General features: G+C 48.2%; 1 protein-coding gene across 1 annotated transcript; it reads right to left on the bottom strand.

Annotated features, from left to right (window-relative positions):
• Positions 1-643: 643 nt before the first annotated feature.
• On the bottom strand, positions 644-3,654 carry BMP4 (bone morphogenetic protein 4). Its single transcript, XM_037395848.1, has 3 exons — positions 3,520-3,654; positions 2,664-3,040; positions 644-1,689 (listed from the first exon to the last, which is right to left on the bottom strand). Exons 2-3 carry the CDS (start codon positions 3,031-3,033, stop codon positions 848-850), a joined length of 1,212 nt encoding a protein of 403 aa, XP_037251745.1. The 5' UTR covers positions 3,034-3,040; positions 3,520-3,654; the 3' UTR covers positions 644-847.
• Between the last annotated feature and the right edge of the window lie 15,249 nt (positions 3,655-18,903).

Raw genomic sequence — 18,903 nt, 5'->3', positions numbered from 1 at the left:
TTGGAAAGGACACAGCATAGGTAGCTATTAGCTAACACATATTTAACTGCTCCAGATATCTTTTTTTTTTTTTTTTTTGGCATTGTAATGGGGTGATTTGATCTTCAAAGGACCCGTGCAAACCTTTGAAGCTTCCCAAAGAAGCCAATCTCCAGTGGGGAGGGGAGGATGGGGAGGGGGGGGGGGGGTCGGAAAATGTTAATAGTTTTAAAACCTGGGCAATCCTGAAGATGGAGGAAGGGTATGAAACCCAGTGGGTTTTAGCATAAAGCCCTCAGGTAAATCTTCACCTTCTTTTCAAATGCATGTTTGGTGGGTTGCTTTGCAAAGACTTGGGCCAGGTTAGCAAGGTCGGCTCTATTCCCAGCAGCCAGGAGCAGCAGCTCTTAATCTCCAGGGACCCTCATCTCCCATGTGGTGCAGCCCCAGCACAGGGGGATCCGCGGTACCTTGGCAAGAAATAGAAAGACTAAAATTTGCAAAGCCTTTAAGGGGTAGAAGAGGAGGGTGGGGGGAAGCAGGGGCAAGGGGAAGAAGATGAGCAGGAGAGAAGATACATTCCCTGCTGCACACCCAGCCAGCACAGCCTCAGCAGCACCCTGAGAGGCGAGACACAAAATGCGTTTACCTTTAAAATAATGACTCATTTTATTTTTTCTTTTAATATGTAGTTATAAATATATTTTGTCAAAATATATGATCATTATTGTCAAAAACATTTGCACATAAAGTCATAAATAAGGTCAAGGTGAACGTTTAGTTTAGAGAAGAGTCCAGCTATAGCAAGCAGTTCTGGGGTGGGACGGAAGGGAGAGAGAAGGGGAGGAGAGGGCGGCGGGGAAGGGGGTCAGCGGCACCCGCACCCCTCCACCACCATCTCCTGGTAGTTTTTCAGGACCACCTTGTCATACTCATCCAGGTAGAGCATGGAGATGGCGCTCAGCTCCGTGGGCACACAGCAGGCCTTGGGGATGCTGGAGTTCACGGAGTTCACCAGCGTCTGCACGATGGCATGGTTCGTGGAGTTGAGGTGGTCGGCCAGAGGGAAAGGGCAGTCCCCGTGGCAGTAAAATGCCTGATACCCCGGGGGTGCCACGATCCAGTCGTTCCAGCCCACATCGCTGAAATCCACATAGAGGGCATGGCGGCGGCAGTTTTTTTTGTTCTTGCGGGAACGCTGGTGCTTGGGGCTCCGGCGGGCTCTGCGGGTCAGCGCGTGGCCTCGCCCGTCATGCCCAAAAGTGACCAGGAGCGGCCTGAGCTGAGCCCAGTCCCCACGCCCTTGAGGTAAAGATCGGCTAATCCTGACGTGTTTGCCCTGATGAGTCTGTGCATGGTGGAGGTGGGTCACCTCAATCACCAGCCCATGGTTCGGTTGCTTGTCCTTGGTCCACCGGATCACAGCTGGGCTCACATCAAAGGTCTCCCAGCGCGTCACATTGTGGTGCACCAGACGTGTGTCCAACAGGCGCGTAATGGCCTGAGCACGCTCCGACAGCGGCTTCATCACTTCATAAATGTTTATCCGATGGAAGCCCCTCTCCCACGCCGCGCTCGGCTCCTCCACCTGCTCCCGGTACAGCCGCAGCTCCGCAGAGGAGATCACCTCGTTTTCCGGCACGCTGCTGAGGTTAAAGACGAAGCGGATCCGGGGCGCCTCACTGGGACCCGGGACAGTCTCCAGGTGCTCTGGAGGGGAGCAGGGCAGGGGGGGAAAGCAGTGCAAAGAGCAAACAAGAGCACATCAGCCTCAGGGCAGCCAGCCACAGCCCCCGGCGCAGCCACAGCACCCACACTTCACCTGCCTGGCAGCCACCGGCACCTCTCCACTCCCCTGCGCATCCTTCCCAGCTGGACCCGGAGTGGGTCCTGCCCCAGCGCAGCTCCCTCACCCTCCGCGTGCCTGTGCCTGGACTGTCACCCCTTCCCTGCTTGCCTCCCCTTTTGGGGAGGCGTTTCCCCTCTCACTCCCCCTGCCCCCCCCAGTCTCTCCAAAATCATCTCCCCAGTGAGATGCGGCGCCACAGAGCACAGAGGTGCCTTGTTACGGGGCGCAGGGGGCAGGGGGAGAAAGAGAAGCAAATTCCAACGCAGTAATGATGCGGCTGGATTAATAATTCAGATTTACTTTGGAAAAGAAACATCCGCTAGGAAACATTTGGATCAGATTACAAGGGCCTATTGAATAAACCTTATAAACACACAGCTGTAAGTATTAAATTCGAGTAGGGGCTTTTTCGGATTTTTTTTTTTTTCCTTAAGAGCAAAACCAGGCAGCAATCGCTTTGATAGTTCAAAAGAAACCAGGGGCGAGATCCCGCCCTCACTTTACTCCCGCATCTGATCCAGAGCCATTAAATCCACACGAGCCCAGGGAGTGACCCCGAGGCAGAGGCACCGAAGGAAACTCGCTGTTGTCAACAGAAGGGAAAGCACCTCAAAATGTGGTCAAGCTCGGGTTAAGCACAGGATGCTGGAAAAAACAGAGAGCAGCGCCTGTCACCCACACGCAGTGGGCTTGGGGGGTGGGGGGGGCGGGCAGTTTTCCTCCCATAAATTTTGGGCCGGGCACATCCTGCTTCTAAATGCATTTGTGAGCTTCCAAACGCAAGGAAATCCCGCTCGCTACGAGGGCTGGGAATTTACCTCCTCCCATCACTGACCTTCATGGTGGAAACTCCTCACGGTGTTTGCCCGGCTGGTCGATCGCTCAGGGTACTGCAGGCTAATCTCCTGGAGGCTTTCCTCCTCTTCTCCAGACTGGAGCCGATAGAGATCCAGCATGTAACTAGGAATGACGGCTGACTTGCTGGGCTGAGGCCGCCTTCGCAGCCCAAACATCTGCAGCAGAGTTGTTTCGAAACCCCGCAAGAGTTCATGGCTTTGGGCAGAGCGGCGTCCGGATCCGGCTTGTCCCTGCAGCTCCGCGACCTTCTTCCTGCCGGGCTCGGGTATCAGGCTAGCATGGTTAGTACCTCCTAGCAGGACTTGGCATAGTAGGATGACCATCAGCATTCGGTTACCAGGAATCATGGTGTCTCTGGAGTGTAAAAAACGCGACAACAACCAACAAGGAAAGTCAGGGTGAGAAGCAACCCCCCCTCCTCCGAGTAAACATAAAAATAAGAATAATAAGAATAATAATAAATGGCAGAGCGACATCAGAAGGAGCCCCGAGCGGCAGCGGGCGCGCCCCGGCGGGCAGGGACTAGCCCGGCAGCCCCCACGGGCCGGCGGCTCCCCGGCGCATCCCGGCCCCGCTCGCCCCGCCGGACCGGACCCAGCCGAGCCGAGCCGAGCCGGGCCGAAGCGGCGGCGGGGCCCCGGCGCCCGGCGGGGAAGGGGAAGGGGAGCCCGGCTCGGCGGGCGGAGGAGCCGCGGGTTCGCGTCCCGCCGCCGGACCCCGGGAGGGGAGGAACGGGGCCAGGAACAAAATAAAGTTGAAAAAACTAAAGCCGAGACCCGTACGGGAAACTAAAAGTAAAGAGCGAAGCCGAGGAAGAAGAGGGCTGTACTCACTGACAGCAAGCAAGGCATATCAGCACAGTCCATGATTCTGGAGAGCCAGCCCGGACCCAGCGCGCCGAAAGCCTCGGGGCAGCGGCTGCCGAGCGCCTCCCGCGATCGCCGCCCGGGCGCAGTGCGGCCGCCGCCGCCGCCGGCCCCGGTTTTCTCCCGGCCCCGCAGTCACGTGGAGCCGCGCACCCCGCCAGCCCGGCCCGGCCCGGCCCGCCGCCCCCGGCCCGCCCCTGCCCGGCCCGGCCCCGCGGGGGACGGCCCGGCCCGCCCCGCCGCCCGCGCCAGCTCCGGCCCGCGGCGCCCGCCGCCCCGGGGAGCGGTGGGGGGCGGCCGGCGGAGGGGCTGCGCCCGGGGGCCGGCACCCCGCCGGTGTGGGGGCCGAGGCGCGGCGGGGCGGCGGGCGGGGGCGAGCGCGGTCCCTGGGGGGGGCCCGACCCCCCTCCCCGCTCAGGTGCATCCCCGGGGGCCGGCACAGCCCACGGTGCGGGCCCCCCCCGCCCCTCGCTCCCAACGCCGGCCGGGGGCCCGCGGCGCGGGTGCCCCCGGGGCGGCCGTGCCCCAAGCCGAGCGGGCCGGGCCGGGCAGCAGCGCGGGCTCGGGGGACCCGGCCAGAGCCCGGCTGGGGAAGGGAGGCTCGGGAGGGGGAGCTGGGGGAGCGCCTCTCCCCCGACGAGAGGGGAGGGAGCGCAGGGAATGAGAAGCAGCTGCCCGGGGAGAGGGACGGCGGCGGAGACCCGGGTCCTCCCCTGCTCACACCCCCCGCCCGCCGGGCCCCGGGGGACGCGCAGCCGCGGACCCCTGGGCGCTCCCGGGGGCTGGGAGCCCGTCGCCAGGCCCGCGGTCACCCCTGCGCCCTCCCCCGAATTCCCACCCGCCCTCTGGACCCGCTCAGCGTCCTCCCCGCTTCCCTCCGCGGCTGCCAGAAACCCGCGCCCCGCCGGCCCGGCTTCCCGGACCCCACCGCCAGGCGCCTTCCCCAGCCGGCACGGCCACAGCTGGCTGCCCCAGGGGGGAACGAGCTGGGGTCTCCTGGAGGAGGGCTGCTCCCTGCCCCACAGTCCAACCCCAGCTTGGCCCTGGCCCGGCTTTGGGGCTGAGACCAAGAGCCAGGCTTCCCGAGGCTTGAGGCTGCTCCCGGGGGGGCTTTGGGGTCAGACTGGTCTGTCGCTAGCTCACATCAACTAGACGCACTGGGGGTGATGTGCGAACAAGGTGTGGAGAAGGCAGCTCCTGGGAAAGACCCCCTAACGAAGAGAAGAGCGATGGATGCCACAGGGTAGACTGAGCGACCCCATAATAAATGAAGAGACTCCACCCAGGCATTAAAATATTGTCCCTTTGCCCTGCCAGGGTATCCCTTTGTGTTGGGCAAACTGGCACCCATGGAGAGAAAAGTTAATTTGGGAGACCAAAAGACGTGGTCATGGAGTGGCCGTGTGAGCTTCTGAAGATGCGGTCGTGGAGTGGCCGTGTGAGCTCCTAAGTTCATCAATTAACCACAAACAAAAGCCAGCACAGAAACGGTGACTGCAGACCGGCACATTCCCGCAAACCACCAGGCCACCATGCCCCAGCGTCCAGCGAGCCTGCGGCACCACAGTGGCTTCCTTACAGCACTGCCCCCGAAGTCACACACAAGCAGATACCACCTCTTTTAATATTGCACTTTTTTTTTTTTTTCAGCTCAGACCTGACCCATGCATTAGAAAATCCCGGGGATGTCACTGAAAGGACACGCACAGATAAAAGGCAGTGCTGACACTGTAATATCTCTGAGTTATTCCTATACCACTCTGAGTTTAAAAGAAACATCTGTTAGCAAGGTATTTGGACTATGAATCCATCAAAATTTGTGAAATATTGCTATCGCCATTTCAAATGTATCACACTGTGTGTTATTCTTAACAAGGAAAAACAATTTTTAGAGTAGCTGCTGTGCAACTTTTTTAAGTTAAATAACATTTTCATTGAAAATACTCCAGTGTATAAACAAAGTTTACGCAAGGGCCTGTATAGCACTGCTCTTAAAACAGACCTCTGGATTTGGAAAAGCAACTCGCTCCCTCTTTGTGGGAGCAGCAGCAATACGTTTCACTCTTTGTCTAAACGTCTCACTTGGATTTTGCTAGGATCGGCGAGAGGTCGTGTTTGAAATGTTTGTCACTGAGGAATTCGGTCCCACGGCATCCAGCGCCTGCTCTGGTGAGCCGTTCCCGTTAAACCCAGATCCAAAAAGTTGCTTATGTAATGCTGGTTAACCATGCCTCTGTGCAAGGAGGTGGCCAGCTGGGGACAGAAAGCCAGCGGAGAGCACTGTGGTTTAGGCTCTTGTAGGAGGCCATAGTGTATTTGAGTAGCTTATTGGTTACTAAGAAGTGTTAGTCATGGGGAAAGCTGTAGTATTTATTCTGTAAAATGTAAATACATAACCCAAACCACCAAGGAATAACCATGGATGGAAATAGTGTAGCATTTACTGAGGGAGCTGAAATGCATTTCTACAGAAGCTGTACTTCCTCAGGCCCATGGAGAGTAATTCACCTTGAACGTAGCTTCTGCTCAAGCCCATGGAGTTACACATAGGCTGAATTCGGTCCAGGCACACTAAACAACTGAGCGTGTTATATATTCCAACCAAAAAAGTGAATGCCAAAATGGAGCTAAAAATACAAATGTGGAAGGTTTGAAAAGCAAACACTGCTTAGTTCAGCACTAGATACAACATCGTGCATTTTTAAGATCCAGCACATGAAAAACAGAGAACATTATGTCTATGCTCGGCACAAGACCCACCTCCCCCTGCATCACATCTCGCATGGGTGAGGGGGGGATTGGTGCGGTCCTTGCCTGTGATCCAGTCCCAGCTGTATTTGGGGCTCTGCTGCCAGCTTTTTTTCTGCCCTGACTTCTATGAAAAACCTCCTGGAAATCTCTGCACCTGGACAGCAAGATCGTTGGCCTCCTCTGGAAGTAAGCACCAGGTCACTGGGGACGTCACCCTGCAAAGAATGGCCAGGCAGAGAGGGGATTCATGGATGTACAGACCTTGGCTGTGACAGAAGACTTGCTTTGTTGGTGGCAGCAAGAAGCCCAGGAGCTGGCAGGTCTCCTAGGGTCCGAGTACTCCGCTCTGCTTGCAGAGGTCGCTAGCAGAGAGGCAATTATTTGCTCTCTTTTATTTCAACCCAGTAATCGTGGATTTGCCCAGATGTGTTCCTGATAAAGTCCCAGCCACTAACATTTGACCCATTTCCAGGTTTCGTGTGCTCAGGCCCTACCAGCAAGCACTGCAGGTCGACGTTCAGCACCTCTAGAAATTAGGCCAGCTCTGTTTACAAGGCAAACTTTTCCCCTAATGGCAGCGTTGCAGGAGATGCCTCTGGACTTGGGCAGAGAGGGACCTTCCCAAACCAGTTCTTGCACCCTATGTTATTTTTAGAGCAGCTGCACCTTTTGGGCTCCAAAGTTTGCAAACAACCTGCCTTGGGAAAAAAACTCGTCTCACCAGATTTGTGCTTGAGCAGAAACAAGTCTAAAACCATAAATAAATAAATAAAGTCATATGTCAGAGTCGTTTTAATGACATGAATTACAGGAGGAGATGCCCATAAGTGTGCTAAGATCAATTCCCTCCTACCCCTTCCTTTCAACTGCCTAAGCTTGTCAATTAAAACAAAGGGAACTGAACAAACAACTCCAAGGGATTACATTTTTCCAAAGTAGCTCTTCACTAAAGAGCTGGACTGCAACCGGTCAAAACAAGTGCTGCTGCTTGAATGGTGAAAGGAGCATTTTTAACAACTACCCGGAGATTTTCATGATTCCTCTGAACACTTCAGAGCTGGCCTGTTCTACCAGAATTTTCTACCTTCTCTTGAATAAAGAAATTCATACTCCTCCTGAAACATAGGATGGGGCCCAGCTTGGACTTCATTTCTGCTTTGCATTAAAGTGTCTCTGCTGAGGTGTCAGGGCCACGTCTAGAATCACTCCTGAGCTAAGAGGAGAATCAGGTTCAGGATTGCTGTCTTATTCCAAACAGGTTTTTTTTTACAAATACATACAAAACCACTGTGTGCGCACATTAATAAATGCGGTTATAAAAAGGTAGTCTTTGGCCATCAGGTATGCAGCAGTTGAAACAGTAGGATCGTCTGCTTTTTTCTATTTTTTAGTTTTTAAGGATATTTTTTATTGTTTTGCAAGTGCTATTAAAAGGTTGACTGGCCCATACCAGGAGAATCTTTAGTTGCTTTTACGTGAGCCGTTCACTTTGTCGCTTTTCAAAGATCCCCAAGACTTTTCAAAGATTTCTTTTCTTTCAAAGATCCCCCAGATCCCCTGAAAGATCCCCCAAGAGCAAGCCAGGAATGTCACCCCTTTCTTTCCGTATGTACATTGTCCGCCTTCTGCTGTGAGAGTGCAAGTTCTCTGCTGCTAAATATTGTTCCTTAAGAGATGTCTACGCAGTGCATCAAAACTAGGAGGTCTGGGTCTTAGGGAAGTGCTTCAGGAACACAACTCATAAAATAAAGGTAGAGCCCTTTTAATGGTCTGTTATTAAAATTCTCCTGAACTGTGTTAGAAACACCTCTCTAAGCAATCTGTTGTAAAATCATCTACACATCGATTGGTTTCCTTGATCAATGTTACAAGAAGAATACGCACTGATCTTATGCAGCTTCTGGAAAGATGTTGCCTTTAGCACGCATTTGCTTTCGCACCATATTACCCCCCACTCAATCAAAGCCTCAGCCCTGAGAAGCAAGAAGGACCTCCAGAAGATGAAGAATGCATTCCTCCTGCTCTGAAATTATAGCTGGTACTAATAAAGACCATCATTCTTCCAACAAACACCATGCAGCCATATGGCTATCTAAGATAAGCACATTCAGTTTGGATCTGTTGAGTCATGGATACTTTTTGAGAATACCACAAGCACCGGCAGCTCCCTTACCGTACATACCACTTCAGTCTGTCTCCGGCACTGATATGCGGCTTTGTCTGAGTTCAGCTGTGATCCTGATATTTCAAATGCTTTGCTCTTCCTCTCTGTCTAGCAACACTGCCAAAATCTACCATTCCACACAGCCATATAGCACCTCTGGGGTGCCAACATTTGTCCTTTAACTGCATCTTGAGATCTGCTAGCATCACGAGCTTTAATGATTTCAAACACTAGCACAAGGTGTAAATAAGCAGGGCAGGAGAAGTGCTACAAAAATAGTTCACGTCAGCTCTATTTGATTTTTAGCAATAGCAAAAGAACTTTACTGGTAGGCATTATCACATGTGGTGGGAAATGTCAGCACATCGATGAATTTCGAGTTTCTTAATGTGAACATCCTCACCTGAAAGCAGAGAGGAAGGGTCCTGCTAGGGATTCCCTGTCGGGAAGCACAGACATGCCCTGTGGCCTCCATCGCCAGCAATAATAACCTCCATCGCTGGTGGGGCTCATTTGTACCAGTTGCCCGGTGACAAAGTGAATGCTCACAAATAATCATCAGACCAAGGATCATTCTTAGAAAGTTCTCACTTGAATAACCTTGCACCATGAATGTGTTTGAACAGAGCACAGGCCTCCCACAGACACAGGACAAGAAAAAGATGGTTTCTGAGGGAAAGGCTCCTTCTCCACACATACACAGAGGAGGCTGCAGGTTGCATGGGCTTGCAGGTATTCCCTGTCAAGCTACTCTCCTACTTCTGACTCAGTGTCATATGTACTTTTATAAACATGTATGTGCATGTAGACGTGTGTACACAGAGACACACACGTATTCATTACATTCAGCTAAAACATACTAAGAGCAGCAAGGTGCTAACCAAGGCAGGACCTCGACAAAACAATCCATGTTAGCGCAGTGGCTTTGTCCAGACAACCCAGTTCACCGCAAAAACACCTACAGGTTTAATCCTTATGAAAGGGGTAATGCCATGTGCAGTAGAAGGAAGGAGCTAAAAGAACCTGCAGTCCTTCCTGACAAACCTTTTGGCAGGACCTACTTCACCACAGTGCAGCCAGGCTCTCTGTTTTATTATTGATAAAGCAAGCTAACGGGTGAGGTGTTGGCTGAGTTTACTTTCAAGGTAGAGACCTTCTTACTTACTGTTACCTGCTCTGCTCCATTCTAGGGCAACAAAAATTGCTTGTAAGCAGAGTCAACGCCCACCTCCTCTCCCACACAGCTACTACCTAAAAGCACCTGAGCAGAGACACAGTTTGTGTCAACAGCAGTGAAATCTGATTTCATTTTTGGCTGTTTTATACATAAGCAATTACCTGTTTTCCCCCTTCACTGCTTCTATCATGCACAGACACTGACTCAGTGCCTAAAGAAAGCCTTTAGCTACCTGGGAAGTTCAAAGGCGATAGATTTGGTGGAGTACTACATGTACAGGGATGCCTAAAGGAAGGTTGGCCTAATGATGAAGGAGTTGATTTGGACTTCAGAAGGTCAGCTTTGTGCTTCTGTGACACTGGCTGAATCACCAGGAACCTACCTGATCTAAGTGGCTAAGTATATGCTTAACAGTGAGGAGTAATTAAAAAAAAAATGGGGAAAGGAGGCAATTAGAATTAAAGGCATGTCAGAGCCTTCATTCTGGAAGAACAAGAGCATTTTGCACCCTTCTCAGAAATAAAGTAAAAATAAACATTAGTTCTAAACAGGTCCTCAAACTGCAGCCCAGCAAACAAAAGGCTTTCAAACCATTTCGGTGGGGTTCCAGCCCCTGGGGACATATCGGAGGAGTAACACCACACAGAGACTCTGTAGGATCTCCAATTTGCAGCACAAGAAACGAAAGCTGGGCTGCCCCATGCATGGTGGAGAGACACCCAGTGATTCACGCCTCATCTACAGCAGAAAGACCTGGGCTGACTCTCCCTCCTGTCACACTCACTTCAGAAGAAGAGCAGAAGGGAATCATTGCAGTGGCACACTGCAAAAACTACATAAGTAAAATCTCCTCCATAAGGAAGAAGTGAAACTGAATATGCCTGGAAACTAGGAATTAAACACATTGTATTCAGAGGTGGGTTTCCAGCATTTTCCAGAAATAGTCATCAGGGCTTTAGATTACTGGCTGGCAGCCACATGGCCCGTGAACTGAAGGGAGGCCAATTTCTTGACCTGCAGGCTTCAATGCAAAGACAGTCTGTACTCTCTGATACCTTATCCAAACGATGTGGGCAAACCAGCGTTGTACGTGTGTACCGTGCGTGTCTGATCCCACAGGCAAACTAGGCTTTCTATTAAAGGCCGTTTGCAGGATCTACTTATTTTATTTTTGAAAATATTAGTCACCAAACAGTTTACAGAGGAATAAAACTGAGGAACTGGCTCATAAAAGAGGAATATCTAAAAATCAGTTTGAAGAAGAAAAAAAATGAAATGTCAAAAAGGGAGCTAGTCTGAAGTCATCTTCTGTCTCACTCTCTCTTAGGTATGAAGGGACCTTAGAAGTGAGGGACTTCTCACCCACACAGAGGTCCACCTGGGCAGAAGGGCTTACAGAGCCAGCCCCCAGAGGATAAGCAGGAAGATAGAACAGGAGAGAAAACTGATATGGGAAAGAATTGAAAACCAAGAAGGCAAATTCAGTCTGGGCAAAGGGCCAAGGCAAGGCCAAGTGCAATTCTAGAAAACGGGACCAAAGCCAAAGGCACCAAGGTGTCACAACAGGCTAGCACTGGTCTGCAAAGACAACCCAGAATGACGCAACTGGCAGGTGCACAGCATCACCCAGACATGACAAGAAATAGGCTTCAAACTAGATTTTTGAAAAAAAGGCTCAGGATGAAGGGTGTGAACCAGCAGTTTCTACTTGTACAGGATCTAGGGTTAGTGTAACACTGGTGTCTCCCAGTACCAGCCTCCTTGGGCACACTGGTGTTCCACTTTGAGTCACGGAAAGCAGGACAAAGTTGCAGCAGTTTCCTGAGGACCTCTTTGTTCCCCTGGTTGCACCGTGAATTGCTGCTTGTTCCATCTCTGTCCTGCTGATTCTGCTGCCTTTTCCCACCCTCTGTACACATACCTGATAAGGCAACAAGACTCAGAACCAGGTATGCAAATGCTACCACACCCCAATTCCAAGAAATATTGCAAAGAGCAAATGTGCAATGTCATTTGTAAAAGCTGCATCAGCTTATAAACATTCCTCACAAAGACCCAGCACTGAGCTGCCAAAAACACGGTCATCTGTCCTGCCTCCAGAGGCCCTCAGCAAGTCACTGCATCTCCAGTCACTCTTTCCCCACATGACAGTTATGTGCAGAGGCAAAGTGGGGCAGCAGCTCCTTCACTTCAGACCAGGCTGAGCACAGCAAGGACAGAGGGGTTAGCGCTTAAGGGGATGAGTATGTAATGGATTAAGACAGGTTTGAAGAGGGGAGAACAAACTGAGAAGGCCAAAGAGGCCTTAGAGTCAATGAGTATTGACTTGAGTCAGGGATGGTAGAGACAAACTCCAGATTCAAAGCACAAAATAACAGCCACCCAAGGTGAGCCTGACAGAATCTCTCTCAGTGTGGTGCCATGAGGATAGCTCGGACTTGCAAAGCTGTCATGTGGTTCCTTTCGCTCTCTTGGGACCACTGGCAGCCACCAGCACAGTCACCATTCCCTTTTCAGAGGTTCCCCAGCTGGCAAGCCATTAAGAGCCTAAGATGAGACCACCACAGAGGAGATGCCTTGAAATGGATGGCACAACTGGATCACTGCCATCATGTTTTTGGCTAGGTACAGGTACTTGAAGTAGGTGCCTGAATGTATTTACAGAGAATGGCTACGACTTGGGGGCTAAGCAATAGTCATCAGAGAGTTGGAGACCTAACTGGTGTGCCTGTGTCTGCAGGGGGTGCACAGCTCTGCTCTCTCAGAGGTAGCACCCAATCCACTGTCAACCCTTTTCAGGATACAGAGAATTTATCTCAGCTAGCATCATCTGTTCCCTGCCCACACAGGATCACCCTTGCCCTCCTGGGCAAAAATTCCTTTCACTCAAACCAGCAAAACTCGAAGTCCAGTCCGGAAAAAAAACAACAAACCAACCCAAACCCAAACCAAGCCAAAAAACACAGCAAGTGGACAAAAGGCACTTTTAAAATAAAGAATAAAAGGCTGTGCTCAGTTCTGTTGCTTGATGCATGGAAATGCTGTGTTCAGACTTTTCAAACCCTTCCCAGCAACAGAGCTCCCAAAGCACCTTGTCTCTACAGAGCAGGCAGCTCCATGTCGCCCATGGCAGAGGGCACACACAGTGATCTGACTCGCGTTACTAAGCAGGATCAGATGATAGGTGAAGATCCATGATGCTGAGCAGCAGGCGCAGCTGGTCAGCAGCTCACAGGTCAAAGTCTTTTCCTCTGTCTGAAAATCCTCCTGCACCTTTCTTTTCCAAAGTAAGCAGAGGCCCTTCATTCTCCAAAGACTTTTGCTGCTACCAAGCTTTATGTACTTACACATCTCTGAATGAGCAAGATGTTTTAGCACAAGGGAATTGGAACAGTATGTTTCAGCTCACATAATTTTTTTACATTCAATTATTTTGTAAAACTGTTCGTTTTACTGCCCATGATAGGTGAATAGTAAATCCTGCCAAAAAAACCCTGCCCTACATCTCTGGGTCTTAGGAAATGTAGATTTGTCACCCTTCACTCTCTTTGTATGCTGTTAGATTTTCTCCCTGTAATTTTATGCTGCTTGGATCTAAGTGGTCCCAGGAAAGGGGAATTGGCTTCCTCTGCAAAAAGCCTGGTGTTTATTTGCCATTTAGCTCACCTGACTTGTTTAAAGTGTTATCAGAATGCATCCACCTACTTTCTTTTCTTCATTTTCACTTGATATCCAAGATTTGCTTGAACTGAGAATGTCTAAAGCCTCAGGCATGATCCTGGGTGTTCTCAAGACTTAAATGCTACTGCTTAAAGAGTTAAAGATCTAGATGGCTGCACTAAGAGGATGATAAACTAATCACTCAGTCACTGCTTGTGAGCCTGGTGTCATTTACTGAAACATGGAATGCATTTAACAATGTAAAAGAAACTCCATGCAGTGCAAAAGCCAAAGATGATTGTTAGATTGTCAAGGTTTACTTTGGAGAAAGTCCTCAGTCTAATTACCTACATTTAAGCAACAGAAGTATTTTCCACTGTTTAAGAAGTTAACATTTTCCTTTCAAGCCAATGGGGTTTTTTTTAACTGATTCAGGACTGCAGATTCTGTTCAGAGGACTACAAAAATTTAAGACAGGGACCTGGTTGAAGAAATAAATCTTCTAGGGAACAAGTAAGAAATGTTTCCTATAATCAGAATAACAAGAAAAGTTATAAATAATAATTACAGTACTAGTACTGCACATTTACCTATTGATTTGTGTCTTCCAGCTCTGTGAAATGGCTTGAAAGAAAAGGACAGCTCTTGGCACTCAACAGAAATACATATTTAAAAGCCAGGCTGTTTTGGTGTTCTAGGAAGGAAGTGCTTCAAATAATTTTCCCTGCAATCTCTGAACCACGAAGTAAAAGAATTTGGTGAATATTGGCATTTTTTCTCTAGCCTTAAAATGAGATCTCAATTAAAGACCAAGATTCCAAAAATGAATAAAACATCAAAGGAATTTTGTGGGGCTCACCCAGTAAGCATCCAAGCTCTAAATAATACCACTTTATTATCTTTTACTCTATTAAACTTAGAACTGTACAACTCCATTGTGCTAAGCAGTTGGTACAGGACCCTTTCCCAGCATACCCAAATCCCAGAGCTACCGTCAGTGGATACCACCAGAAGTTTTTTATTGATGGGGAAGTAAGGCACAGGGTGACAGAGCGCATTTCTCCAGAGCAAAATGAAGGTGTGACCATAGCTCATCTTTGTAGATCAGTGTCACTTTGACCCAGCAAACACAGGCAATAACAGACAATGCAGCAACATGGGTTTAGCACATACAAACAGCTTAACAATTCTCCAGAGACTCTGGATGGGTACTCTGATGTGGCTGTAGCACATCCTTGCCAGGTCAGTGTCAATTTGACCTAGTAAATACAGGTATTAATAGAAGAGGAAGCAATATCAGCTTAGCAAGTGTTAGCTGCTTACCAGTTCCCCAGAGACTCTAGATGGGTACTCTGCCTGCTAGCTTGGACAAAGCCTGTCCTGTGGCTCTGTGCCGCGACCCAAATGACTTCCGAGGAGGAGGCAGAAACATACATTCTAATGACACCTACCTTCATGACAAGCCTGGCGAGATGGCACATGATCGTTTTCCCTGCTGGCTGCTGGCTCATGGCTCAGGTGGTTCTCCTGATGTTGGTTAGGGCAGTCTCTGCAGAAGCAAGGCAAGATTCAGCCTAAAACTGTACGATCAAAATCCAGGGGTATGGGTGAAAATTCAGCTGGTCAAATGGAGAAAACTCCAACATCGTCTCATCCTGAAATGAACATCAAAAGTAGATCAAATTGCTCTCAAACAGTGGCTATTTTCCTGCACACCTAAAAGGAGAATCTAAATGAGTAACTCAGGTGTTGCTGTATATGCTGTACAGATCTAAAGAGAAAAGATGAATGCATTCAAAGGAACCTGCTGTTCCTGTTGTGTAAAGCTTTCCCTCTGCAAAGAGGCAACATTTATGCTAGGAACTGTGTCACACTTCCCCACTGCACTTCGTGAAAGAAAGACAGCAAATACTTAAGATCAGTGGAACCAAGAAATGGTTCTGCTGGTAAGAACCAGGAAACTTTTGAAATACACTCACAACTCTACAGACCACAATTGCTACTGCAGAGCAAACCATTTCTACCTCACATATATGTGCGTGTATTTTAAGAGTTGAAGCACTGCCGCTCTTGTACTTCTCAGCAGCTAATAAAAATCCTTGTTAGCAACATCTGGATACAAGATAAGGGGACCTTGCAAAGAAACATGAGGTATTCAACAAGTTTCTGCAGTGGGTTCATCATCAGTCCTCTGAAGACTTTGCTCCAAAGTCTGCTGAGGTGTTGGGGTGTTTTTCTGTTGACTTCATTGGGCTCTGAACCAAAACGTAAAGCCTCCCTGCTGTGTTTTGGACATTTATTTGTGTTTGATCTGTAATAAGATCTTTCATTTCTCTTATTCCTGTAAAAACAAAGCCACAGTACAAGAAAGCAACTAAGCACATGCTTATCTTTAGGCATAACCCTAAACCCATTCCCTTAAAGTCCTTAAATCCTAGGGACTCCTGGGAGAGAAAAGCACATGCTTAAAATTAAACACGTGCTTGGGGTCTTTGCTAATTAGCGATGATGACCCCATGTCTTACAGGGCCCTAAGCACATCCTGGAGCATCTGGGGTTTTAGGGTCCATAAGGGAGAAATTTCCAAAGTGTAACTCTTAGTATCATATGTAATTTGGAAGCCTGTCATTAATGGCTGTAGGACTGATTCTGTTACAAAACCATTTACAATTAGTTAAGGGAAGTAGAGTTTCTCAGATATTTGTAAAAATAAGAATGTCTAAAACCAGAGCCTTTTCTTGCTATTATTACCACACAGTCCCATCATGACGACTGACCAGATCAAAGTAAAACCACTTTTTGGAATGCATGTGTTTACTGGCTTCTCCAGAGCAAATGTGTCTCGTTTCAGCCAAAATATTGTCCCTGGCCTCCTTTGCTTTGCTTAGAGGAAGCACTCGTGCATCCTCTAGAGTCTGGCTCTTGGAAGATAAGCGAGCCTTTACCATTGGGTCAAACAGCAAAAGGAAGACCATTCCCAGTAATGTGCACAGAGCAAAAAAAGCATTTTTCTTCACCACACCTTGTTTATTTTGGAGCTCTGCTAAATTGTTAGAACTCTCAACTATCTTGATCACAGACAAAGCCTGAAACTTAACATGCCTGACAGGTCAAATCAGTGTTGTCTCTGGTGACAGAATATTTGGGAAGTTTCTTTGCAAAACAGTCCTTTCAATAGTTTTGCCTGTCTTTGCTTGCACTTTCTACGATTACTTCACGTTCACATAGGTACCACATGCCAGCCAACATGAAACCTCTCGCCTTTTCAGCATCTCCTGTTGCAAGGACTGAAACTTGTCCTGTGGCTTCTACACTCCATCTCTTTTTCTTTTGATGTATCTTCCTGAACTCTTGTTTCAAGGTGCACCAGTGCATTCCAAGATGCTCTTCACCCTTGAGCTCTCTACAAAATTTTATGCTGATCCATGTTTATAGGTTCCTTGTTCTGCAGGCTGAACGAGGCCATGTTTCTGTGTCCATTAATGAGGAATCTGGATCAGATGTTAGCATACAACATTTCTCTCGAGTTAGCCAAAGCACACAGTTGGGTGCTCCTGCTGGCTTTACTATTTATACAGGATGTGGAAAGACAGGTGATATCTGAACCCAGCATAAAGCCTTCAGAAGAATATTTTTTTAAAAGAAAAGTGATTGTTTGGATGCTTTACATCATGTAGCTGCAGTGTCTTTGATCTGAAACTAGATTTACCACAGCTCCGCACTTACCTTTGTGTGACAGGGAAATTGCAAGTCAATGCATCAACTGTCTGAACCACCAAGAACAAAAGGATGCTGCAGGCTGTGCTTGCCTAGAAGCGTTATCAGTATAGTCATCCACAATCCAGGATCTAGAAAAACACCTAAAATAGCTTCAGCCCAGGCCATGCTGTTTTGAGGATGGAAAGGAGGATAGGAAACTTCTCTTGGGTCCTTCTGCAGCCCCCAGTTTTTAAGCTGTTAGTGGTGATCTCCTTAACTCCATGATTCTTCAGTGCTAAAGACCCAGTTCATAGCGACTCTACAGGAGAGACCAAACTTTTGTAAGAAGCATTAGACCCACTTTCTCTGAATCCCAAAATAGCAGACCCAAAGCAAAAGGACCCAGGATGTCTATCTAACAATAATCCATTTTCAGCCACTGGCTCTAAACTATGAAGCTCTCTCCTAAATCAGCTATTGTACAACTGTAATGTCCTGATTACAGAAGCACATAATTACTGAGTTTGGAAAAGACCTCTGGAGGTCATCTAGTCCAACCCCTTGCTCAAAGCAGAGTCAGCTAAAGCAGGTTGCTCAGGACCTGCCAGATCAATATCTCAACGCAACACTTCCATGCATGCTTCGTCTGGGATAGCTAATCTGTCTTTGCTCAGTTTCATGATCCAATCAGTGCTTAAGACTATGTAGAGAACTAAGCTGAGCCATTTGGTAATGAGTGGGATATTATACAGAGGCTAATACTCTATGGCGCTGATGAAGCAGAGAATGGCTAGACTTCTGGGCTCTGGTAGATGGCTGCACTGATGGATGGCTGAACCTAGGAGCAGCAAGAGTCTTCTCCTTGTCGAAAAAATCACCCTTATAAAGAGAAATGGTGGCAATCCTTGGAGCATTCTTTTCTCCAAAATAGATTTTCAGATGGACTACAGCCTTGAATAGCATATTTTTTTGCAGCTGAAACAGTTGTACTGGTATTTCCAATGCTCTCTGAGCAGCTCATGTCATAAAGAAGAATATTACAACCAAAACAGAAGGTAAGTACTCATTAGCATCTTCTGCGTTAAATCTCTGGTGACATTAAATGTCCAAGAGTTATGATTCACTTTTCAACTCTCTTTTGAGGATGGCCTGCATTACCTGTTGAAGAGAAAGGGTTGATGTCACTGCAGGCAAGTTGATTTTAGAAGTTTGCATGAAGGACATGCCATATGATTAAAAATTACCTCCCTCTGGTACCTTGCTCAATGCTTTCTCAAAGATCACTTTGCATACAGCCTGTGGAAATGAAATACTGTCTTCCTCCTGGTAGCAGATATGTAAAAGACTTTCACAAGGAAATTTGGGGAAAGAAAGTTCTGTTCAATACACTTTCTAAACCCAAAGAAGAATGGAAGGCTGTACTCTCAACAGAGACCTCAGAAAATTCACTTCTTTCACCACCAGACTCCTGTTCCCAATGCTAACCCTAACCTCTGTTTCCCTTCCTTTCTACACAAGATTGATTCACAGAACTTGATTTAAAGGATGTTTATTTCCATAACAAAAATGATCAGGGGTCTAGAAAACATGACCTATGAGGAAAGATTGAAAGAATTGTGTTTGTTTAGTCTAGAGAAGAAAAGACTGAGGGGGAGACATGATAACAGCCTTCAACTATGTAAAAGGTTGTTGCAGATAGGAAGGTAATAAATTGTTCTCCATGTCCACTGGGTATAAGACAAGAAATAATGGGTTTAAATTGCAGCAAGGAGGATTTAGGTCAAACATCAGACATGTTTCCTAAGAGGAAGGACAGGTGAGCACTGGAGTAAATTAGTCAAGGAACTACAGACTCTCTGTCACTATTGAGGCAAAGATTTGCCAGGAACACCTCAGACGT

This window comes from Falco rusticolus, chromosome 7, assembly GCF_015220075.1.
Source record: "Falco rusticolus isolate bFalRus1 chromosome 7, bFalRus1.pri, whole genome shotgun sequence".
Lineage (NCBI taxonomy): Eukaryota > Metazoa > Chordata > Aves > Falconiformes > Falconidae > Falco > Falco rusticolus.
This window is presented reverse-complemented; position numbering and strand designations above follow the sequence as displayed.

Coding starts and splice junctions, on each gene's coding strand:
- BMP4 (XM_037395848.1), bottom strand. CDS start 3,033: ATGATTCCTGGTAACCGAATGCTGATGGTCATCCTACTATGCCAAGTC. Junction 1,690..2,663: donor GAGGAGTTTCCACCATGAAG/GTCAGTGATGGG, acceptor GCTCCCCTCCAG/AGCACCTGGAGACTGTCCCG.